General features: G+C 47.6%; 1 protein-coding gene across 6 annotated transcripts in view; it reads left to right on the top strand.

The window, feature by feature from the left end:
- CAMSAP1 (calmodulin regulated spectrin associated protein 1) overlaps nucleotides 1-24,184 on the top strand; it is a 52,416-nt gene that overhangs the window by 1,179 nt on the left and 27,053 nt on the right. For 3 of the 6 annotated variants that reach the window (XM_074362495.1, XM_074362497.1, XM_074362494.1), the window contains exons 3-5: nucleotides 13,374-13,636; nucleotides 14,489-14,650; nucleotides 23,770-23,850. In XM_074362495.1, the coding sequence (XP_074218596.1) occupies nucleotides 13,374-13,636; nucleotides 14,489-14,650; nucleotides 23,770-23,850 (506 nt within the window). Of the gene's footprint in view, nucleotides 1-13,373; nucleotides 13,637-14,488; nucleotides 14,651-23,769; nucleotides 23,851-24,184 lie in introns of those variants that run through there. The other 3 variants (XM_074362496.1, XM_074362499.1, XM_074362498.1) reach the window with 3 other exon arrangements.

Below are 24,184 nucleotides of genomic sequence, written 5' to 3'. Positions count from 1 at the left end.
CTCGCTGAGCAGGCGTTTCCCTGAGACTGGATCTCACCAGTTGGAGTGGCCTGTGCGGTAGGTGGACTCAGTCATGAGGACAGACACGCTCTGCAAGTCACAGGGATTAAATGCAGTGCCTTATTTTAAGTTGGTTTTGTAGCGTACAAGGAGCATTTTCCCCTTCATTTTGTAGTTTTCGGTTTTGCAGTTCTTTTTTATGGTTGCGCTGAACTTCGTTCAGTGTCCGTATGGTATGATGGAGAAACACTGCTTTGGGGAAAATACGAAATTGATAAAAAGCATATGTAAAGTTTTCGAGTAAGGTGTAATTAGTAACCAGAGTGACCATTCAGGTATCTAGTGGTCAGTTTAAGGAAAAGGACGTGACCGTGGAGCTTTGCAGAGCAATGTGCGGCTGTCCAATGCCGTGGCCTCCTGTTACGCCCACCTCGTGTCTTGTGTTGGCTGTTGGTTTGCTTTTCTTTATATTTCACCATTTACATTTGCATCACTAAGCTGTATTATTTACTTTTCCGCATTTTTGCTCCTGTCAGAGTGACTGCTTTATTCACATCACGGTCTTAGGTTCTTCTTAGCTTCCTCTCCTTGCTTTTCTACCACTGTGTAGTATTTCATCGGGAGCCTGTTCACTGCTCATGGGCACTGGCTGGGTTGTGGGTCTCTGCTCGGAAACACTGTGCATTCTTGGGCTTGGCTCTTGTGGCGCATGTGCAAAGATTCGTTCCTGTTTGTATTTTTAAGATTTTACATATGGAGGTGGCAAGATTCTGGTAATGAAAGCTACAGAGACACAAATACCTTTAAAAAGCCCTCTCGTCATTTGCTTTCCAGTTTCTTAAGCAGAGTGAATTCGTTTTTATCTCCTTGCCTTTAGCTTTGGCATTCAGCGTGGGATTTGTTAGCTATCTGGCAATAAATGTCTCAGTGGTAGAGTGCGTGCCTAGCATGCATGAGGTCCTGGGTTCAGTCCCCAGCACCTCCTTTAAAAATAAATGAGTAAGTGAAAACTTAATTACCTTCTCCCCCAAAAGACAAACAAACAAATACATTGAAAAAAATGTGTCTTTCTCAGGGTCAGTGTTGGGTGAATCTAGTTTTATTTCCAGTACCAAATCACTCTTTAATACTTGATGATTCTTCAGATAATTAGTTCAAAAGCTGATATTAAAATTAACTTTGAAGTTTTGAAATATGAAAGGCGTGTGGTTATAGAGCAGGAGCTGAAGGAGCCTGGGGCGCCTGGGGCTCCGAGGCTGGGCTACATGTCACCAGCATCCCTGGGCTGCGGGGAGCTCGTCAACTGCTGGCTGTAGGAGGTCTGCTCTTCACTAAGTTTTGCTAAATGAGAATGATTTTCCATTCTATACCTTGCTTCAGGAAGGCAAACATGTATCTTTTTTCTTTTTGAGAATTGCTCTTTAAATTGACAAATTTGGGTGACCCCCAATTCAGATGACCAAGAAGACTCAGCTTGGCTCAGCCGAAGTGATTTAATGGGTGTAGTTGGCATGGGGGGGTGCTCAGCCTGAGTGGGAGCTTCGCCACTTACCCAGCGTCGGGGCTTGGCTTTGAGGAGGCAGGGTGGGGAAGGGATTTTGGTAGGGTAGTGTAGATCTTTCTCCCCAAAACTCTTTTCCTGATCTGGGGGTCTGTTATTTCCACCATCTTTTGGACATCTCCATGTGTCTCTCCAGCTTAGCTTGCAGTTAAGGAGAGCTGGTTCTTTTAGCCTGCATTTCCTTGCCAGTCAGCTTTTACGGGAGGGGCGGCGGGGGGGGTGATGGTGACAGGGGCTCGAATCTTTACTTGTTGTACAATTGCTCATCAAGTAGCCAGATGAAGCCGAACAAACAGTCTTTCCGTTTGTATAGGAATTGAAAGCATGCAGACACTCTGGAGCAAGGTGCTCTGAGGCCACCTTGTTTTGCGTTTGCCTTTTGGGACTCTCGGTGTCCCCGGGGTCACCGTCTGCCATTTGTAGTAACGGGGGGAGGCTCAGGAGCGCTCGCCCTTGGCCAGGCCTTGAGGTGGCGTCTGGTTGTGCAGAAACGTCTTCTCCAGTTTTCTTCATCTCTGGTGTCACAGCCAAGAACTGTGGGCTGGCTTGTGCTTTTATTTTTAGATTCTTCTCCTCCTGTTTTGGGGTAACTCTTGTTTCATCGACAGTGCTTTAATTATCTCTTTAGAAATAATATATTGGATAGGTTGAAAGTTATTCACTTAAAAGTGTCTGTAAGAAGGAGGAGAACCTGTTTCACTGGAATATTTTTGTTACGTCCATTGGGGTGAAAGTTATAATAAATTGGTTAAGTTTAAGGGAGTGACTTGATACTATTTATTTTACAGAATAGAGCACTGGACTGGGGCTACTACATTCCTGGCCTGGCTCTTGCTTTTACTCCCTGAACTTAGGAACCTTAAAAGTATTTAGGCCTTGGTTTCGGTAATAGCTTTTGTTATCGCCCAAGGACAATTTTGAAAGTACTAGAAGGCACTCAGCCCTTTGCTAGTGTGTTGCTGTGTCGCTCAGTGGGGGTGATTTCGCCCTCTGAGGAGCCCTGGAAACCAAGTTGCAACTCACAGCCTGGTCAGCTGCCCTGAACCAGGCCCAACCGTGGGAGCATCCAGGGTCAACCTTCTCTTGTCACCAGCCACAGACTGGAACGGAGAGAGGCCACAGTTGGAGCCAACTGCTAGTAAGGGGTCGACACTCTTGTCCTCTTGCCCTCTCGTCAGTTAAACTGCTGATTTGGAAACCGTGCTGTGGGACAGGAGTTCTACGTGTGGATGGTTTGCCCTGTGCAGCCACTGACAGGGTGTCTGTGGGCACAGCGGCTGCCAGCTGTCTCTTGCACAGACCGCAAGAGCAGCTTGGACTCTGTTTGCTTTGTCGGTATTAGGAGCAGAAACCCTTCTTTGTCAGCTCCGGGGGCCACCACCTACCTGTGCTGTCGTGACCTCTGGTTAAGATGAAACGCGTGCTCAGAGCTCCTCTCCAGGCCTCGGGACTGGAAGTGAAGGCCTGCCAGGCCCTCATCCCTGAGCTCTGGGAGGACAGTTGCCGAGTCTCAGCGGGGAAGCCCTCATTCAGAAACATGTAGAGTTTTTTTTAACATGATGATTCACTCAGGGTATTGATTTTTGAGTTTAGGTTTTATATTTTAGTAGTCTTCTGTTCTTAGCAAAGGAATTGGGTGCTGCTGAGCTGGGAGGTTACAGAAAACCTAGGTGCACCTGCTCAGCGGTGCTGGAGACCGTGGGGTCAGGTTGCTGGCTGGTTTTGTAGCATCACCTTCCCTCTGCGTGGGCGGGCTGAGAACCGCCTGGTGTCCGAGGTCAGGGGTTACTGACCCAGGTTGTCTCATTTCATGCCATGTCTGCAGGTCAGAGTCAGTGCTCAAATACTGGTCAGGTGGATAAAAGAGTTAGAAGCACCTTTGAAACAGGTGGAATAGAAAGATGTGCTTTATCATTTTGTCCGGGAGGCCATGCCTGGATGGGTTTGTATTTTTAAAGATGCACCAGTTGGTGCGTGTTCTCTTTCCTGTCCTGATACCACAAATTAATATTAATAAATTTTAGTTAATTTGTCTCATTAGAGTTTTAATTATATAGTTTAATAAAAGGTAAATCCATCTTTAAGTTCAAACTGCCCCAATCCTTTAAATCTGAGTGACCCTCAAAAGGCTTGGCCACTGTTGTGCTTTAGGGCGTTAAATCTGTGCACGTGATCTTCCAGGAAGCCTGAAGTGTTTTCTTCTTTGTATTATATTTATCCTCCTAATAGCTCAGAGGCTTCTTCTGCTATTTTTACTATATTTATTTATTTTTTATTGAAGTATAGTCTGTTTACAATATTGTGTTAGTCTCTGGTATACAGCAAAGTGATTCAGGTATACATTTATACTTTTTCAGATTCTTTTGTGTAGGTTATTACAAGGTATTGAATATAGCTCACTGTGCTATACAGTAGGTCCTTGTTGTTTATCTATTTTATACATAGTAGTGTGTATATGTTAACTTCATACTCCTAATTTATCCCCCTCTTCCTCTTGGGTAACCATAATTTTGTTTTCTATGTCTGTCAGTCTGTTTTGTAAATAAGTTTATATGTGTTATTTTTTTAGATTCCACATGTAAGTGATGTATAATATTTGTCTTTCTCTGCCTGACTTACTTCACTTAGTATAATAATCTCTGGATCCGTCCACATTGCTGCAAATGGCAATATTTCATTCTTTTTTTATGGCTGAATACTATTCATTCCATTGTATATATATGTGACATCATCTTTATGTGATCATGTTGATGGACATTAGGTTGCTTCCATGACTTGGCTATTGTAAATAATGCTGCTCTGTACACTGGGGTGCATGTATCTTTTTGAATTAGAGTTTTCATCTTGCTAATGATTTTTTTGTGGCTATGTCACCATTATATGTACCAGTGTCCTTTTTTACTTCCTAGTCGAACTGTTGAAAAACTCAGATTGCTATCATTTTTTTCATCTAATCTGAAGGTGACCAGGACGGAGCCAATATTACATTCATAGTCTCATAACTGTTGTGTGTGTAATTGTGTTCTGCACTACAGGAAATACAAGGGGGAAAGTTATATGATGCAGTCTCTTTAGTTGCTTAGAATCCACGTGAACTATCGACCTAGACAAAGGAAAATGAAATAATGCAAGAACTGAAACATGGCAGCATGGCATTAGCACGGGAGCTGTCTTAAGGTAGAAAGTGGAGCTGTCAGGTGGGCAGATGGAGACCAGAGTGCCTACACTGCAGGGAGCAGTGGTCGCTGTGGAAGGGGTGTGTGGCGGGGCTTTGTGGGGAGAGTAGCTGGTTTTGGGGTAGTCCCCCCAAGAGTAGAGGGACGGCATCTGGCCAAGTTCCGTGCAGAGGAAGAAGTGTTTGTGGGCACTGAGTCGATTAACCTTGTTGTGACAGAGGATTTGTGGACCGAAATAGTAGGTGATTAGTTTGGAAAATAGTGTGGGCCAGATTGTCCAAGCTGGCTAGGGATTTCTTTCATGATATGTGCCTGGGAAGGTTTTTGTACAGGGGGGTGATGTGATGAGAGACAGCCTGGCAGATTCTTCTAGCAGGTTGGAGCGGGTAGAAGCTGTAGTCAGTGGAATATCCAGGAGCTTGTCCTAGTCCGTTCCGGCTGCTGAAACAAGATGCTGTAGACGGGGTGGCTTACGAACAGCAGACGTTTATTTCTACGGTGCTGGAGCCTGGAAGTTGAAGACCGAGGTGCCAGTAGATTCAATGTCTGGTGAGGGCCCGCTTCCTGATTCGTAGACGGCTGTCGTCTTGCTGTGCCCTCGTGGGCAGAAGGGGTGAGGGACTTCCTTATATGGGCTCACATCCCATTCATGGAGGCTGAACCCTCATGACCTAGTCGCTTCCCCCAATCCCCACCTCCTGATACCTTCACCTTGGGGGCTAGGTTTCCGTATGTGAATTTTAGGGGACGCACACCTTGAATCTATAGCATAGCTGATGTCGTTTTGGCCTGAAGTGCCAAGGCCTTGCCTAGTTTGTCTGTGGTGGGAATGAGAAAGTAGATTGAGCCAGCAGATCTTGGCAAAGCAGAGTCCTGGAGACTGGGTTGACTGGTGGGTGGGGGTGGGAAGTGGGCAGGAAGGAGGAATGTCAGCTGGGGGTACTCCTGACGGGAATATTTATAGTCTCTATTCCATAGAACTTTCTTCTTTCATGGCTTTGTTGCCACAGAGAGAGATCATCTCTGAGTTTTTCTTTCTATTTCTGATTTATTTCCTGCACCCTTGCCTGGCGCTATCTTCTTGTTCATGCCAACTAGTTCACTTATAAATCCATCAGTCACTGTCTTCCAGTTACTTCAAACTCACGGAGTCAAAATTAAACTTGTACCAGTTCAGTTGAGTGTTCCGATGTGCGCTGGGCTTGCTTCTCAGGGCTCACGTGGCACTGGCTGTGGCCATGACCACAGACCTGCAATGCAGGGTCACGGAGACAGTGCCCGAGAGGGGAGCAGGTGCCCTGCAGAGCAGGAGAGGGAGAGGGAGGGAACATGGACTGGTTAACAGCTGAGCCGGTGACTTTGGTGGGTGAGAACTAGGTAAGAGTAAGGGAAGGGGCAGGGCAAGGCAGGGAGGAGGGGTGTGGCCTCCTTCACACTGAGGGGAGGCTGGTGCTCTAGTTGTGTTGAACTGTGAATTAAGGTGCTGCGGAGATGAACGTATATTGGAAAGAATGCAGAGGGTCGGATCTTGGAACACCTTGAACAGCTGATAAGCTGGGATTTCGCTGTGTGTGAGCTGGGGAGCCACTGAAGTTTTCTCAGGAGGGAGGAGATGTGTTAAACCTTGGGTTTCAGGGAGGTCTCTGTAGGGCAGGGTAGTGGTTGCTGTTGAGTGTACAGTGAAGAGCTTTGTTTTGGACCTTTGAGAAAACCAGCTTTCGTGAGGCATACTTTACACACAGTAGAATGCATACATTTTTTAAAGTATAGTTTGATGAGTTTAAACAAATGTAGATGCCTCTGTGGACAGGACCACAATCAGGGTAAGACATTTTCATCACCTCCAAGGGTTCCCTTGCGCCCCCTCCAGTCACCCCCACCCCCACCCGAGGCTCACTGATCTGCTCCTGTCAGCGTAGGTCAGGTTGGTCTCTAGAGTTTCATATGCCTCTAGTCCTACACCAGGTAATTTCTGTCCGGCTTCCTTGACTCAATGTGGTATTTCGGAGACTCATCCATGTGTGTAGGTCTTTTTTGCTGAGCACTGGTAGCAGTGTTCCTTGTTGGGCTGCCCACATTTTACTTACTCATTCACTCATTGAGGGACACTTGGATTGGTTCGAGTTTTGTCTGCTCTGAATAAAGCTGCTGTGACCATTCATCTACAAGTCTTTGTGTGGGCGTACGTTTTCATTTGTCTTGGGTAAATATCTGCGCATGGAATTACTGGGTCATATATAAGTGTATTTAACTGCTCAGTTGTCTTCCAAAGTGGCTGTGTCATTTTTTATTTTCACCAGCAAAGTGCTCTGTGTCCTTGTCAGCACATGGCGTTGTCAGTCTTTTTAATTTTAGCCAGTCAAGAGGATGGGTTGTGATATCTCGCCGTGGTTTTGGTCTGCATTTCCCTGATAACTGGTGATGATGAGCATTTTTTTTTAATGTGCTTATTGGCCAGTTGGATCTTTTTTTCTGTGAAGTGTCCTTTCAGATCATTGGCCAATTAAAAAAACTTTTATTTTGAGAATTGTATGCTAATGTGCAGTTGTAAGATATCACACAGAGAAGTCCTGGGCACCCTTCCCAGATGGTAACTTCTTGCACAATCATAACATAATATCACAACTAGGGTACTGACATTGTGTAACTAGGCATTCCATGCCTGCAAAGACCTCTCCTGTTCTGTTGCCTTTTTATAACCACCTTCCTCCCTCCCTTCTGCTTGCTCTGGGTTTATTTTGCTCTTTTTCTAGTGCCTTGAGGTAGGGGCTTAGATCATTGATTTGAGACCTCTCCTCTTTCCTAGTACAAGCATTTAGTGGTATAAATTTTCCTCTTGGTATTGCCTTGGCTGCATCTCATATATGTTGATATGTTGTATTTTTGTTTAGTTTTATGTATTTTTCTTTATTTCCTTTGATCCTTCCTGCTTGATTCATGAATTATTTTGAAACGTGGTTTCCAGTTGTTGAAATTTTCCTATTTTGTCTTTTTGTTACTTCTAGTATGATTCTATCTTGGTAAAATAACATATTGTGTATGATTTCTGTTCTTTAGAGCTTGTTAAGGTTTGCTGTGTGGCCCGGGGTAAGGTCTGTTGTGGTGAGTGTTCTGTGGGCATTTGAAGAGAAGTGCTTTCTCTTGTTGCTGGGGGAGTGTTCTGCACATGTCAGGTGACAGGGGGTGTTGAGGTCCCTAACTGTACTTGTAGTGTCTGTTTCTCTTTTCAGCTCTGTCTTTCTTCTTTTTTTTTTTTTAAACAAGCTCTGAGGCTCTGGATTTGGTGCATACACATTTAGGATTGTGAGGTCTTCTTGGTGGACTGACTCTTTTGCTATTATTGTAACATCTCTATCTGTCACTAGTAATTTTCTGTCTACTTTATCAGATATTAATATAGCTGCTCCTGCCTTTTTAAAACATAAAAACAGTATTTGCCTGGTGTAGCCTTTTCTGTCCCTTTACTTTCAACCTAAGTTGTTGAATTTGAAGTGAGTTTTTGTAAACAGGGTATAGTTGTGTCATTTTTTAAATCCATTCTGCCAGTCTGCCTTTTACTTGGTGTATTAAAGTATTTACATTTAATGTAATTGTTGCTTTGTTATGGCTTATGCCTGACATTTTATTACTTGTTTTTGTTTTCTCTGTTTCTTGTTACCTTCTTTTTTTTTTTTTTTTTTTTTTTTTTTTTTGCCTTCCTGTGGATTACTTGACAATTTTTTAGGATTCCGTCTGTGATTTATTTGTATCATTTTGGGTATGTTTCTTTGTATGTTATCTTAGTGGTTGCTCTGGGTATTATGATATATACATGTGACTTAAAACACTTGACAGGTATTGTTTTACTATTTTGAGTGAGGTGTGAAGACTGTTTTTCCATTTAGGTCTCTTTGCTCTCCCTGCTTTTAAGTACTACTTGAGTAACTCAAGGTGTTGCAGGTTTTGTCATCAGATATAATTTAGAAAACTCATGAGGAGAAGGATAGTCTTTTGTCTATTTATATATATTTACATACATTACCCATTTCTTTACATTATTTTTTCCTGATGCTCCAGGATTCCTTTTTTTTTTTTTTTTTTTTTAATACCATTGTCTTTCTTTTTGGAGAATTTTCTTTAGCCATCCTTCTAAGATTTGCCAGAGACTATTTTTTTCTTTTTAGTTTTCAGTTTTCTTTTGCCTGAGAAAGTCTTTATTTCTCCTTCATTCCTAAGGATAGTCTCACCAGGTATGGAATCTGGTTGGTAGTTCTCTTCCTCAAGCCCTTGAGAAATGGGTGCTGCTTCCCTCTGGCCTCCCTGGCTCAGGTGAGAAGTTCACCGTCAGTCAAGTTCGTGCTCCGTTATCCCTGAAGTGTTGTTTCTCTCTGGCTGCTCCAAAACGTTTTCTTTGTCTTTAGTGTTCAGAAGCTTGATCATGATGTGTCTTAGCATGGATTTCTTTGGATTTGTCCTTTTAGGGTTCACTCAGTTTCTTGAAGTCTGTGGTTTTATATCTTTTGCCATATTTGGGAAGCTTTCAACCATTATTTCCTTAAATACTGTTTTAGCCCCACTTACTTTTTCTTTTCCAGGGGCTGTAGTCGTACAAATGTTAGATCTTTTGTCATTCTCCCACAGGTCCCTGATATATTTTTTCAGTATATCTTCCATCTGCTGTTCAGATTGGGTAAATTCTGTTTACTTGTCCTCAAGTTCACTGATACTGTCCTCTGTCGTCTCCATTTTACTATTGAGGCCATCCAGTGACTTTTAAAATTTGTTGCTCTACATTTTTTAGTTCTATATTTCATTCTTTTTGTATCTTCTTTACTGAATTTTTTTTTTTCATTTTTCATTTGTTTCAAGAGAATATGTAATTGTTTGTGGAGTCATTTTTATGATACTTGTTTTAAAGTCCTTTGTCAGGTAATTCCAACATCTGACTCATCTTGGTGCTGGTGTCAGTTGATTGTCTTTTCTCATTAAAGTCATGGTTTTTTTGGTTCCAGGTATGACGGGTGATTTTCGATTGCTTTCTGGTCATTTTGGCTGTTATGTTAGGAGACTTTGGGTACTATTTAAATTTTTTATTGCAGTAGGCAGTCTCCCTGTTTAGATTCAGCATGCAGATCCTGGCCTCCTCTTGTGGATGTGGTTCCAATGACAGTCTAGTGTTGAGAGCCCTTGTGGTGCCATTTTGTTGTGCCTGGCGTGTCTGGTGCCGCTGGGGCCCCCACTGTCCCTGCTGGTGATGCTTTAGGAGGCAGGAGGATCTCCCTGGGGTCGGATTGCGTGCTGCCTCCGGGTGGATGGGGTTCTCCACCCACAGGACAGGGAGCTTCCAGGCTGGGGGCTTGCTGAGGTAGGTGTCTAGGCTGTTTGTTAGTGGGGCTTCCTGTCAGTCCCCTGCTGGTCCTGCCAGGCTGGCCTGGGGTCGTAGGTGGGACTCCTCGTCCATCTGGGTCAGGAATGAGCCTGCTTGGCTCGCCTTCTGTTTCTAGGGGCTCAGAAAACACGAGACCTGGGACACTTTCTGGTGGGTGGGAGGTTGTAAAGCACCCTGTTGCTGTGCTCTTCCAGTCCTGGGATCCCAAACCGGTTTGCCTTCTTCCACCTTTCAGACTTCTCCTTTGGTTCTCCTTCGAGTGATTTTGGGGTTTATACTTGCACCTTGTGGAGAGGAGCTGGAGACACAGGTGCCACCCTGTGTGGTCCTTCTGGCTGCTTTAAAAGTTTTTCCTTTGTCTTTGGATTTTGTCAGTTATTACTTTGATGTTCTTTGGTGCCCAAGTGACCCCCCTCCCTCTAGTTCACTGGTCCCAGCCTCTCGAATGTTCCTTACATCTGTATGGCCTCCGTGGTTGTCTTTGCTGGCCAGTTGACCTGAATTCTGCAGTCCCCCTGCTGCTGGAGGGGCTCCTCTCCACGTAGGTCTGTAAAGATACGTGCTCTGTTTCCTTGGTCATCTGTCTGCTCGTTAGTCTTGCCAGGTGTGAGGTCTCCAATTTGCGTCTCCTTTGCACTGGTTATGCTCCTGTGCACCTGTGTCGGGATCCCTGGATGCTTGTTAGCTGGGTGCGGTGTTCCTTGTCTAGGAGGGGACCTAGGGTTAGTGCCTGCCTGGGGAGTCTTTGAGGGGTGAGTGAGGCGGGTCTTGCCTCAGGGTGAGGAGACCCTGGCAGCAGAGTTCATGCCCGGCCATTGTCATTTATCCCCTGCCCACTCAGCTGTCTTGCCCTCTGGGAGTCTGTCCCTCCCCAGGTACTGTCCTTGGGGATCACCTTGAAATGGAAGTGATGGGAGGAGGGGGTGTTGAGGGTTGGTGGGTCCCCTTCCCTCCCCCACTGGGTTGCCTGGTGCCCTGATGGTACCTGCCACCAGGCTGTGTTGGGCCAGTGCTGCTGCTCTTTGCCTCTGGGTGGTGAGGGGTCCCATGGGGGACACGGGCAGCACCGTGAGACTTTCTGCAGGCCCTTCTCAGCAGTGCCTGACCCCCTTCTCCTCCCCTCTTTGGTTTCCCTCCAGCCTGGGACCTCTCTCCCTGGGGTTGCTTAGAGCTCTGGGTTCGTTTTTTGTTCACTGCAGGCATGTTTGCCCTTCCTTTTTAGAGCATGGCTGTATACACTGCTGACGTCTTCATCAGATAATTTTGACTTTGGGGTCATCACGGGGTTGGGGTCTGTTGGTTGTCTTTCTCGGTGGTTGTAGGTTTTACTCCTTGTTTCCTTTGTTGACTAAATTTGGATTGTGCCTTGGACATTCTGACTCTTACGTGTGAGACTCTGGGTCCTGTTAAAATCTAGAGAATGTTGATTTCTTTTTAACCAGGGAGGCCACCCCGCTGGGTTGAGACTGCAGGCCCTGACAGCCTGCCTTCTGCAGCCGCGGCTCAGTGCTGGACTCTCCCAAGCCTTCGTGGCGCGTTCCCGTCTGTCCACCTGAGTTCAGTTCTCAGTGCTGTCGCTGTGCTGATCCCAGTCGGTGTCACACGTGGGCCGCTTGGGGCTGTCCAGGGGGGGTCTACACAGATTTAGGATTCCTTGTTTACCCGCTCTTCTCTCTGATCGCCGCACCCCAGGGCTCTGGGCCCCCTGGGGGTCTCCGTCCCTGGCTGTTTGACTGGAAGCTGAGCCTGTGTGTGTCCCGCAGCTGAGGCTGCCTCAGCCAAGGGGGTGAGGAAAGAGCCCGTGGCGCCCACCTGCCCTCAGTGCAGGGGTGTGGTTTTATTGCTGGTGCTCACTGGTGTAGGGGAGGGAGTCAGTGGGCTCTGCCCGGTGGGGACAGCCGTCAGCTGTTTTCTTTCTCTTCTGTCTTCCTACCCTGGTGTGGGTAGGGGTCCAGAACTAGAAGACCTCTATGAGTGCTTGTCTCTATGGCCAGAGAGGTCTGGGGTCCCTGCACGGGGACTCTGTTACTGGACCCTCCCTGACCAGTTCCGGGCTGCGCAATAGAGCAAGTGTCCCAGTGAAGCGAGTGGCACGAAGGCTTTGGTTTCCCAGGGCGTGTGGAGGGTGCTTTAGCCTAGATTGTAGTCTGTTAGACATGCAGTGGCGTTGTGTCTGAAAAGCAGTGCACACACCTAATTAAAAAATACTCTATTGCTGAAAAGTGCCAAAATAATTACAGTTGTGACATCAAAGATCACTGACCACAGATCGCTGTAACAAATATAATAATAATGAAGAAGTTCGAAAATTGCTAGAGTTACTAAAGTGTGACACAGGGACACAGGGGAGCAAATGCTGTTGGAAAAATGGAGCCGACAGGGCTGCTCCACGTGGGGTCGGAACAGACCTCCAGTTTGTGAAAAACACAGCATTTGCAAAGCGCGGTGAAACGAGGCACGTCTGTGCTTGACTCCAGCGCCCCCACTTTGGGGCACAGCGGTCCCACTTGCAGAGCAAGCACGAGGGACACCAGATGCGAAGACCATGTGGCCGCCTGGAGAGGGAGCGTCCCCAGCTGTGCACGTGCGGCTGGAGTACGTCTGTGGGAGGCGGCGTAGACCCTGTGGCTTGCGCTGGGCTCATAGTTGGTTTCTGACTCTCCTGACCTTGGGCACATCGCTTGCTTCCTCTGGGCTTCAGTTTCCTCCTTATCAAGTAAGGACAAAAGTCTTGATGTGATAGGATTGTGGTGGTGCTTGGTGGCATGGCTCATGTAGTTCCGTGCCACTCGGCCCAAAGATAGGTAAATACTCATTGACGCTGTCCCGGCTGCACCATGGTGGTGGCAGGCCTGGTGCTCCCTTCTAAGACATGGTGCTTGGCCTCGTAGTCACCTCTGATTTGACATCAGAAAAAGGACGCACCTGGCTCCCTGCCCCGGGCTGGCACTTGACGCGACCAGGCCCTGCGTGGTCCTAGCCTGACTTGTCCTGGTTTCCCTTCAGCCACGAGCCCCTCAGGCTCACACACCTGCTTCTCACTCTCCCGTGTCGGCAGAGTTGTCCCTGGGGGTTGAGGTGGTGATGTTGCTCAGTGATGTGCGTGGCCCATGGCCCCAGGTAGGGTGAGTAGCCCGCTTGCCTCCGCCGATAGAGAGGCCGAGGGTTACCGAGTAGCTGGGTGTCTTTGCGTCGGTCCATTGCCTTTGTGGTTAATGGCACGCCTGTCCTCTGCGTGGTCCTCACTGGTGATCTCTCCCCGGGGCAGATAACATCCCCGAGGACCTCAGGGACCCGTTCTACGTCGACCAGTACGAGCAGGAGCACATCAAACCTCCCGTCATCAAGCTCCTGCTGTCCAGCGAGCTGTACCGCCGTGTCTGCAGCCTCATCCTGAAGGGGGACCAGGCGGCCACCCTGCAGGGACACCAGTCCGTCATCCAGGCCCTGTCCCGGAAAGGGATTTACGTGATGGAGAGCGATGACACCCCTGTGACGGACCCTGACCTCAGCCATGCGCCCATTAAGATGGTGAGTGCCCCCTCCAGCCTTGTGCGTCGTGTGGTTTGCGGGGCAGGTCTGTCCCACTGCGGGTGGCCCCTCAGCCTGCACTTTGTCAGCTGTCCCTCTGCAGCTCGGCCGCTCGGGTGAGGCAGAGTCAGCCCCGAAACTTCAGGGGTTGGGACGGTGTGAGCACAAGTGTCCAGCAAGACGGCCGGCGAGGTTTGGGCCCGTGCGGGGCCGCCTGCGTGGGGCTTAGTCGCACGGGCCGGGGTGCTTTGGGGAAAGGGGGCCCAGCGGCTTCCGCGCGGCCTTTCCTCACTGGGCGTCCGTGAGAGCGAGGTGGCGTTGTGTTCCCAGGAGCGTCTGTTTGGAGGCCAGCCTTCTGCAGGTGTTGTGATATGTGATTGTCACGCCTGTTCTCTTAGGTTGTTTCATGTATATCTTGTAGGCATTTTGTGCCAAAATAAAGGAATAAATATGCCTTTCCTCCCCCGAGCATCTCCCTTCCCTTCTTTCTCTGAAAGCCGTGCTGCTGGTGTGACTGCTCCAGGCCACTCCAGGTTGAAGTCCCACAGTGCGCTGGCTCAGGCCATCCTCGCTTTTTGTTCTGTGGTTTCACTCTTGGCCTCTGTGGACAACGTGTTGTGGGTTGAGAGGATGTTACTCGGTGCTGGGGAGTTTAGTCGTGGGGCCTTGGCGCGTCTCTCCCGGCGGCGTGCTCTCCCTGGGCCGGTGGGGGTGGGGGTGGGGGGGCTGCCTGCCTCCTTTGGGGGAGAGGAGGAGAAACAATGGGTTCATTCAGGTTGGAGTCTGAGCAAGTCTGCGTGGAAGTGGGGAGGGAAGGCGGGCTGGGCGACTCCCTGCTGCCTCTGCCCCCAGAGCGCCCACATGGCGATGGTGGACGCCCTCATGATGGCCTACACCGTGGAGATGATCAGCATCGAGAAGGTGGTGGCCAGCGTCAAGCGCTTCTCCACGTTCAGCGCCTCCAAAGAGCTTCCGTACGACCTGGAGGACGCCATGGTGTTCTGGATCAACAAGGTGAGTGTGGGCCGCCTGGAGCGCAAGCAGGAGCCGCAGCGTGGACGGCCGGTGCTCCTCGGGGCCGGTCCTCTTCCCTGAGAGCAGCACCGTCCCCAAGTGTCCGGCTGAGACCAGGCACAGCAGAGGCCTCAGGAGCGTGTCCGCTGCAGTTCCAGCAGACAGGTGACCCTCCTGGATGTGCAGAGGGAGGAGCGAGTCTGAAAGGTGAGGCGTGTTGGTGGTTCTCCATTTTCACCCCAGGCGCCTGCGTGCGTTAAAGGGGACCCCAGTTTTGGAAGGCATTTTGATCATTAAGAGAAAAGTGTCTTCCTAAATGCCTGTTCTCCCCTTACGTTTAGAAGTTTACAGCAGGCTCTTCTGTACATTGTATATAAAGAATGTTCATTTCTCATAGTGGGTGTTGTAAGATTTCCTTAGCAAAGCCTTTTGGTTATTAAGCCTCCTAATTTGCAGAAAGGTGTTTAGTGAGGGACACTTTGTTAATAAAGGAATAGAGCAGCTCCTTGCAGAGCTGTATTAGCATGCAAGAATTGAAAATGATCTCGCACAGTTAGTACGTATATTCCTATTTTTTATTTTTGTAGGAGGGTGTAATTAGGTTTATTTCTGTATTTACTTCTGGTGAAACTGCTGGGTGTTGAACCCAGGACCTTGTACGTGCTAAGCACGCTCTCTACCACTGCGCTGTACCTCCTGCCCTGCATGGATTCCTTACCACGTCAGGGCTTTGTAAGAGGTGAGGTGGGATTAGTTGCAGAATATGGCAAAGCCAGGCAGAGTGTGTGCTGCTCCCTTGAGGGGCCTCCTTCATCACATGCTGTGATGTCTGTCTCAGACGGTTGCCCTGCCCTGACTTGGTTTCCCCCCTGGGTACGGCTTTGGGACATCAAGTGGGTGTGCAGACCACCTCCAGTCCTTGCTCCTGCAGGGAGGCAAAGGGCTTTTCTAGGACTCACTGCGGAGCCTCTGGGTCCTGGTTTGGACTGGTGAGCTGGCCAGTGCCCATGAGGTCGCCTCTTGGTGGTGGGCACCTCGTCTTTCTCGTCCCCTGGCTTCACATGGTAGTGCCGTGGAAAGCACCCCGTGCGAACTTGGCCGGGAGACGATGCTTGGGAGGGAGTGGTGCACGCTTCCCTGGGAGACTGGCCGTTGGGTGAGAGTTGTGTAATCCTAGCATGAGTTTCCTTCCTGTGGCTGAAAGTTCACATTTTCTTTATCTTTTTCTCTTAACAGCTTTTATTGATTTCCCCCCTTATCAAATAAATGATATAGTTATTATAGAAAATTTAGAAAACACAGATGAGCAAACAGAACACACTGGAAATTCTACAACCTGACCACCTGTAAATGTCATGTTTTGATGTCAGTTCTCATGGTTTGTGCTCATTTGGGTGTGATGCTTAGACTGAAAGGCAGGGTTGAGGTGTTCCCAGACGTTTGACCGCGAGCCAAGGTTTGCGTGACGAGATGCGGGGAGCGCGGCGCGGGGGCTGAGCGGCCTCCTGCCTCGAGCAGCCGGTTCCCGTGCGTCACGAGGATTTCCCTCCACGCGTTCCTGGTGAGCAGTGCTTGTGAAGAAACTGAGGTTCATTTTTTAAAGGCTTTTGATTAGTTTTGCCACATTTCTGACCATAAAGATTGTACCATTTTCTCGTACTGTTAGTCTAGTTGGTGTTTTTTCCCCATGTTTTCTTGTATATTGGATGTTATTAAAAAATACTTGCCAATTTGAAAGGTGAAAAACAGCATCTTTTGTTTCTTCATTCACTGGTGAAGTTGAAGTTTAAAGAAGAGAGTGTATGTTTGAGTGCTTATCTCTCCCTTTGGGAGGTTGCGGCTTGTTCCCCGTGGCCGTGTTTCTTTGCGGGGACGGGGTGTTCCTTTTCCCTGAGGGGTTTCCCACATCTGCGGGGAGTCGCCTGTTTGCCCTGTGCTGGCGGGTGCTTCCCCAGGTGCTCGGCGCCCCCCTGCCTGTGGACGTGGCTGCGTATCAGTGCCACAGCTCCACTGTCCCCTCACTGCATCCGGCTGTCCCCCGGCACTGTACCCCCAGCTCTGGCTCTGTCTACGCTAGACGCTGCCTCCCCACTGCCGGCTGTGACTGTGACAGCTGTAGCTCACGGGCGGCCCCTGGGGCCCCTGTTCTGCGTGGCCACCTGGCCTGCCCTCCTCTGAGCTGCGGTCTGACCCAGCGTTGTGGCGATGGCCCAGCAGCCTCCTGGCCACGCCACGTTTCCCCGGGTTAATACATGCCTCGGTTTTTCGTGACCTTTTTGCCCTTGCCCAGTTTTTTCATTTGTGTCCCACACGTTCCACATTCTGCTCTTCCTTTAGCATTCCCACATGCGTTTCAGCGTCTTGCGTTAGTAGGTTGTCCCCAGGGTGGAGTCTCTGATGGGGGCCCGCCTGCACCCTGCTGTCCGGCAGGTTCTCTGAGCCAGATTCTCAGGTCCTGTGAGGATGGGGGTTCCCGCAGTCACTGCCTTCCTGGCTCCTCTCGGGCAGAGGCTCAGGTACAGGTGAGATGCGCCCCTGCGGTCTGCGCATGGAGGTCTCTACTCAGTGCACCTTCCCTCAACTGTGGTGTCGTCTGAGCTCCCCGGACCTTTCCCACCTGCTCTGCACTCCACGGGGCTCTGATGGCTGAGAAGCCCTGAGCCGGGCCTGGGAGCTTTCCCATCTTCCCCCAGTGGCTTTTCTCTCCTGAAAATTGCTGCACCTAAATTTAGCAAGGTTTGGGCCCTGGAGAGGCCTGACCTTGATGAGTTTTCCTTTCAGCGTCGTCCTTTGATGTGTAGTAAGATCTGAAGTCTCTTTGCCGCTCTGCTCGTAGGTTCCGTGTCCCCAGGATTGCTGCTGTGTGAGCACACTGGGAGCCGGTGGCGTGTCCCTCACCCGTCCTGTGGGGCCTCCCTGTGGGGTCACTTCCTTCTCTGGTTGACTCTGCGTCCAGGTGCTCTCGTCCCATCAGCATCTCTGGAATCACAGGGTGGCCTGTGAGGCGGCCTCTGGGAGTGTCCCTTTCCCTGTGGCATCAGTTTGGAGACCATCCTGCCGCAGGCTAGCTGGTTGCTGCTTGGGTCTCCTGCCCGTCGTCTGGGACTTGCCTTCATCACCGTTTAGAGACCGCCTCGCTTTCCGCCAGGCCAGCCCTGCTGCCTCCCAGCTGTGCCTATGTGGGGACCGTCCCTGCTCCCCTCCTCGCCCACAGCTTACACTTCCCAGATGTGGTTCTGAGCAAGCCTCTCCCCTCCCTGGATAATCGGGTGGGTACCCTGGGGGCAAAATCTCTCCCTGGGGGTGGAGCACCGCCCGGCTGTCCTCTGGATTTCCTGCTCTGTGTGTGACTGGATTGGTCCCCTCTTTGTCCCAGGTCTGGAGTTTTACCATGAACCCTCTTGCTGTGGCTCTTCTTATTTTTCGTTGGTGCCTGGCCAGTAGCTTGAGCCTCTTACAAAATGCCCAGGTTTATTGATACATGATTTACATGCAGTAAAAGGACCCAGTTCCTGGAGTTTTGGCAGGCGGCTCCATCTGTTCAACATTCACCATCAGGGTAACACTTCCATCACCCTAAACATGTTCCCTTTTGCTCCTTTGCTGTTAGTCCCCCACGAGGCCCAGATACCTGCTGATCTGCTTTCTTCACTAGAGATTCGTTTTGCCTCTCCTAGGTTCTGTAAAAATGGAATCATGTGGTATGTACTCGTTTTGTGTCTTTCTCTGGACAGAACGTTTTTGAAACTGATCCCGTCATCACACCCACCAGTAGTTCTGTTCTTTGCTACTCGGTAGGATCCCGCTGGACAGATGCACTGCAGTTTGTTTATCCGTTTACCTGCTCATGGACGCTTGTGTTGTTTCTAGTTTTTGCCTATTATGGACAAAGCTGGGAACCTTTGTGCACAAGTCTTTATGTGCAGATATATTTTCATTTCTTGGAGTAAACACTTAGGAGTGGAATTGCCGGGTCACATGATAAGTATATATTTAACTTTAGATGAAACTGCCAAAGTATTTTCCAAAGTGAGCCATTTTAAACTCCCACTAGCAAGACAGAATCCCAGTGGTTGCACGTTCTGTCGACACTGGGTGTAGTCAGTCTTTCTATTTTAGCCAGCTGCGTGGGTGTGCAGAGGTATCTCAGGATTTTAGTTTGCAGTTCCCTAATGACTGAAGATGTTTTTATGTATTTTTTTAGGTGTTTGTTCAGATACTTTGCTCAATTTTTAATGAAGTTGTTTGTCTAATGAGTTTCAGGACTTTTCATTCGTACACACACACATTTACATACATAGGGATCCAGCGCTTTGTTAAGTGTGTGTTCTTGTAATTTTTTTTTTTAATTGTTTTCGTGTCAGGATAAACGCTGGTGTCAAAAAATGACTTGGGAAGTATTTTCTCCTTTATTTTGTGAAACAGTTTTTGTATAAGTATTATTTTGTCCTTGTATCTTTGACGGAATCACTGGTGAAGTCTTCTGGGCCTGGTGTTTTCTTGGTGGGAAGATTTTAATTATGGATTTAATTTCTTTAGTATACATGTAAAGTACTTAGGGTTTCTGTTTAACTTTGTGTCAGCTTTGATAACTTGTGACTTTTAATGAATTTGTCAGTTTCATTCAGATTATTAAATTTATTGGCGTATTCTTATTTCTCTATTATCTATATTGATTTATAAAAATGTATGTATGATCTGTAGTGATGCCCCTCTTGCTTCCAGTTCTTGGTAGTTTCTGTCTTTTTTTCTTTCCCTTAGTTGGTCTGGTTTATCAACTTCATTAATCTTATGAAAAACCTACTTTTGGTTTGTATTGATTTCTTCTGTTATTTTCAATATAATTTCTTCTCTTGCTTTTTTTCTATTTATTTTGAATTGAATTTGCCCTCCTTTGTAGTTTTAAGTACAAAGTTAGTCCTTTTCATCTTTCTTCATTCTACTCTAAACATTTAAAGTTGTTACTTCCTCTTTAAGTAGGGCTTTAGCTGCACCGTACACTTTTTTATATGTTGTGGTTTTCATCATTCTTTTTAAAATATTTCCAGTTTCACTTGTTGATTCTTGTTTTTATCAGTGGGTTATCTAGAAGCTTGTAGTTTAGTTTCCTCATGTTTTGGGGGTGGTTCGAGATATCTGTCAGTGCTCTGGTTTCTATTCTGTTGTGGTCAGAGAACATACTCTGTGTGATTTCAGTCCTTCTAGATTTATTGAGACGTGTCATCCACCGCACAGTCTTGCGGGGTGTTTCGTGTGTCCTGATGTTGTTGGTGGGGTACTTTGTCAGTGTCAGTCAGTCCAGCTTGGCTGTGGGGGTGTTTGCATCTCCGGAGTCTTCGGGCCCCGTCAGTCTGTTACTCGGAGAGGAGAGTTGAAATGTCCAGTGGTAATTGTGTCTGTTTCACCTTCTGGTTGTGTCAGTTTTTGCTTTGTGTGTTTTTGGTCTGCTACTGCGTTTATACACGTACAGGGTTTTTCTGTCCTTTTGTTGTCGTGCAATGTCTGTCTGTACTGCAGGTGTCCGTCCTTGCCTCCGCCTTCTCCTGATGAGCGTGTGCGTGGCTTCTCTCTCCCTCCTCTGACGTGTAACCTCCTGTTGTCTTTCTATTTAAAGAGAGTTCCTCATGGATACCATATGGATGGCTTTGCTTTTTATTCACTCTGGTAACCTGTGCCGCATCATTGGAGTGTTTAGACTGATTGTGTTTAATGTGGTTATTGAGATGTCTGAGCCTAACATCTTGTCTGCTTTCCGTTCTTCTCGTCTTTACTTTTCTTCCCTTTTCAGGCTCCATTTTATCTCCAGTATCGTTTAGGGCCCCTTTTAGGATCTGCAGCAAGCATCTTTAGGTTTTCATAGTCTGCCTGCAAACAAAGTGACACCTTTTCACGAGTAGCACCATAAGTGTCCTTTCCCCTCTGGCCTTCGTGCTGCTGTCGTCTTTCACGTCATTGCAGCCAGAGATGTCATTGTTGCCTTCAGTAGCCCCTGATCTTTCAAGGTGATTAAAAATGGAGAATAATATTTTCCCACATATTTTCCACCCTTGTTGCTCCTCATTCCTTTGTGCAGATAGAGTTCTCAAAGCTTTCTGGTTTCAGAGCCTGTTTACACTATTACATACTGTGGACCTCAAAGACTTTTTAAAAATCTATCAGTATTTACCAGATTAGAAATCAAAAACGGGAAAATCTAAAAATATTTGTTAATCCACCTAAAAGTAACAGTAAACTCATTGCATGTCAATATAGTAATTTTTTAAATGAAAAATCACTCTTCTGAAACAAAAGTGGTGATATTTCACGCTTTGTGATGCTGGCTTATTGGCAGGTGGCTGGGCTCTCTTAGCTGCTTCTGCTCTCATCTGTTACAGTATGTCTATTGAAGCACATGAGGAAAATCTGGTTTCACAAGGATATGTAGTTGAAGAGGGGGAATATTTTTATGGTCTCTTCAGGTAATTATGTACATCTTTTTCTTTTTTTTTTTTAACTCCTTTATTGTGGTAGGGCTCCTGTACAGTAGACTACACAGATTTCAGATGTACAGTTTGATGAATTCTGACAGATGTGCACGCCCGTGAAGCCACCACCACAATCAAGAGAGCTAACACTTCCATCTCTCCCCAGGAGGTGCAATTTTGAATTCCCAGTTTATTCCTTCCTACCCGCTTTACCCTCTGGTAACCATGAGTTTGTTCTCTATGTCTGTGAGTCTGTTTCCGTTTTGTAGATAAGTTTATTTGTGTCATTTTTTTAGATTCCACATGTAAGCGATCTCATGTGGTATTTTTCTTTCTCTTTCTGACTTACTTCAGTTAGAATGATAATCTCCAGGTCCATCCATGTTGCTGCAAATGGTATTATTTAATTCTTTTTTATAGTTAAGTAGTATTCCATTACACACACACACACACACACACACACACACACACACACACATACATCTTTATGCAGTCATCTGTTGATGAACATTTAGGTTGTTTCCATGCCTTGGCTGTTGTAAATAGTGCTGCTGTGAACTTGGGGGTGCATGTGTCTTTTTGAATTATATTTTTCTCTGGATATATGCCTGGAAGTTTGCTGGATCACGTGGTAAGTCTGTTTTTAGTTTTTTGAGGAATCTCCATACCGTTCTCCATAGTGGCTGCACTAATTTATATTCCCACCAACAATGTAGAAAGTTCCCTTTCTCCACACCCTCTCCAGCATTTATCATTTGGGGACTTTTAATGACGGCCATTCTGCCTGGTGTGAGGTGGTATCTCAGTGTAGTTCTGATTTGCATTTCTCTAACAGTTAGTCATATTGAGCATCTTTTCCTGTGCTTGTTGGAGAGATGTCTATTTAGGTGATCTGGTCATTTTTTGATTGGGTTGCTCATTTTTTTGATACTAAGGTATATGAGCTGTTTGTGTATTTTGGAAGTTAGTTCCTTGTCGGTAGCATCATTTGCAAATATTTTCTCCTATTCTGTAGGTTGTCTTTTTGTTTTGTTGGTGGCATCCTTAGCTGTGCAGAAGCTTTTAAGTTTAATTAGATCCCATTTGTTTATTTTTGCTTTTATTTCCATTACACGTACATCTTTTTTTGATTCTACGCTAAAACTTGACAAGTGGTAATTTCTTGAAGGTTAACCAGAATGTGGAATTTGAAACCACTGTCAATTAACTTTTTTTAGAAGTTGAGATATAATTCATGTGCTGTGAAATTCACTATTTTAAAGTGTACAGTGTGGTGGTTTTTAATGTATTCACCAGTTGTGCTGCTATCACCACCAAATGAATTTATCACACCCGGAAGAGATGCTGGTCCCTGTTGCCCCGCCCCTGCCAGCCACGGGTCGCGCTCTGTCTCTGGATCCTCAGACGTGGCTGTAGACGAAAGCTGCAGCGCGTGCTCTTCTGTGTCTGACTGTTCTCACCTGCCATCCACGGGGTAGCGTTTACCAGTGCCGCATTCCTTCTTGGGGTTGAGTAATACTTCCTGTAGAGATGCCCCAGCCTTGCTGACCCCATCCTTCCTCAGCTGCTTTCCGGCTGTTGTGAAGACCGCTGTGAACATGCACGTGCACCAGCTGCTCTCCGGCTGTTGTGAAGACCGCTGTGAGCACGCACGTGCACCAGCTGCTTTCTGGCTGTTGTGAAGACCGCTGTGAACATGCACGTGCATGGTTTTGTCTGGATGTACTTTCATTTGGGGGCGTATTTATCTGGGGGTGGAATTGCCGGGTTGCATAGAAACTGTTTGCCTTTGGGAAGAACTGGCCGGCTGTTCTCCACAGCAGCTGCACCGCCTGCACCCCCACCAGCAGAATCTGACTCGAGCTGTGGTGGACGGTGTGAGGTGGCGGCTTGTCGTGGTGGGGCTCACACTTTCCTGGCAGTGACGTTGGGGAGCCTCTGTGCTCACTGACCATTTGTAGATCTTTTTTGGAGAAGTGTCTGTTTTATAGCCTTTGCCCATTTTAAAGTTGGATTGTCTTTTTATTGTTGAAAGGATTCTTTTATAATAATCTTGATCCTAGACCGTTGGATGTCTCATATTCTGTTGTAGTAAAGTCTTTCGTGTATTTTTCCTGGCCCCACTCCTCACCGTGGTTTTGTAGCATCATGCGTGTGCTCTGTAAAAGGGCCTTCCTGAGCTGTAGGGATTGCCCCCGGGTGCGTGTGGAAGGTCATGAGTGTCGTCTTGGTCAGGCAGTTGCGAGCATCTGCTGGGCAGCAGTGGGGAGCCCCAGGCTATGCCATCGGCAGCATTTGAAGTGGTACTGGAGGACTGGTGCTGCTCGCGCACCGGGGACATCAGGGACGAGGCCGTCGGTCCCATCCTGGGGTGGGAAGCGTCGCACTGGCGTTTGGAGGTACAGAGGCATTCCCAGAGTCGTGGGCCGAGCCAGCTTTGTGCTCCACGTGGAGTTGCTGCTCACGGGGAATCTGCATGTCTCTGCGTGTGTGTAACTGTCCCAAGTTATCACCTGCGTCTGAGGGTCAGCTGCGTCTGAGGGTCAGAGTCAGACAGGCGAGCTGGGCTCTGGGTGGTGAAGGAAAGATGTGCGTTCCAGTGTCAGAGGTCAACTTCAATTGTCTTTTTAATGCATTTGATTTCTTCTACTTTAGGTAAATCTTAAAATGAGAGAGATAACAGAGAAAGAAGTTAAGTTAAAACAGCAGTTACTGGAAAGTCCAGCTCATCAAAAGGTAAAGGGTAAACTTAACTTTTCTGGAACCACTGAGTTAATGTTACTCCCTGTCTTGAAGAGTTGTATCCGTATGTGCTCCCTGCGTGTTCTTTGTTTTTACTCACCAGGCCGGGAGCGAGTGCCCTGGACCCCTGTCCTGGTGGCGAGGGCGCCTCCGCCTGCCCTGCTTTTTCCCAGACAGGGGTGGCCTGGTGTTGAACTTGGGAGGGTGAGGGAGAGGTGGGAGGTATCTGAAGCTCAAGGGTAAGGGATGTAAGGGTCACCGGGGTTTAGCCTCGAGAAGCCAGCAGAGGAGGCGTGGTTGCCTGGAGCCGGAGTCCCCTCTGCCCCTC

This window comes from Camelus bactrianus, chromosome 4, assembly GCF_048773025.1.
Source record: "Camelus bactrianus isolate YW-2024 breed Bactrian camel chromosome 4, ASM4877302v1, whole genome shotgun sequence".
Classification (NCBI taxonomy): Eukaryota; Metazoa; Chordata; class Mammalia; order Artiodactyla; family Camelidae; genus Camelus; species Camelus bactrianus.
This window is presented reverse-complemented; position numbering and strand designations above follow the sequence as displayed.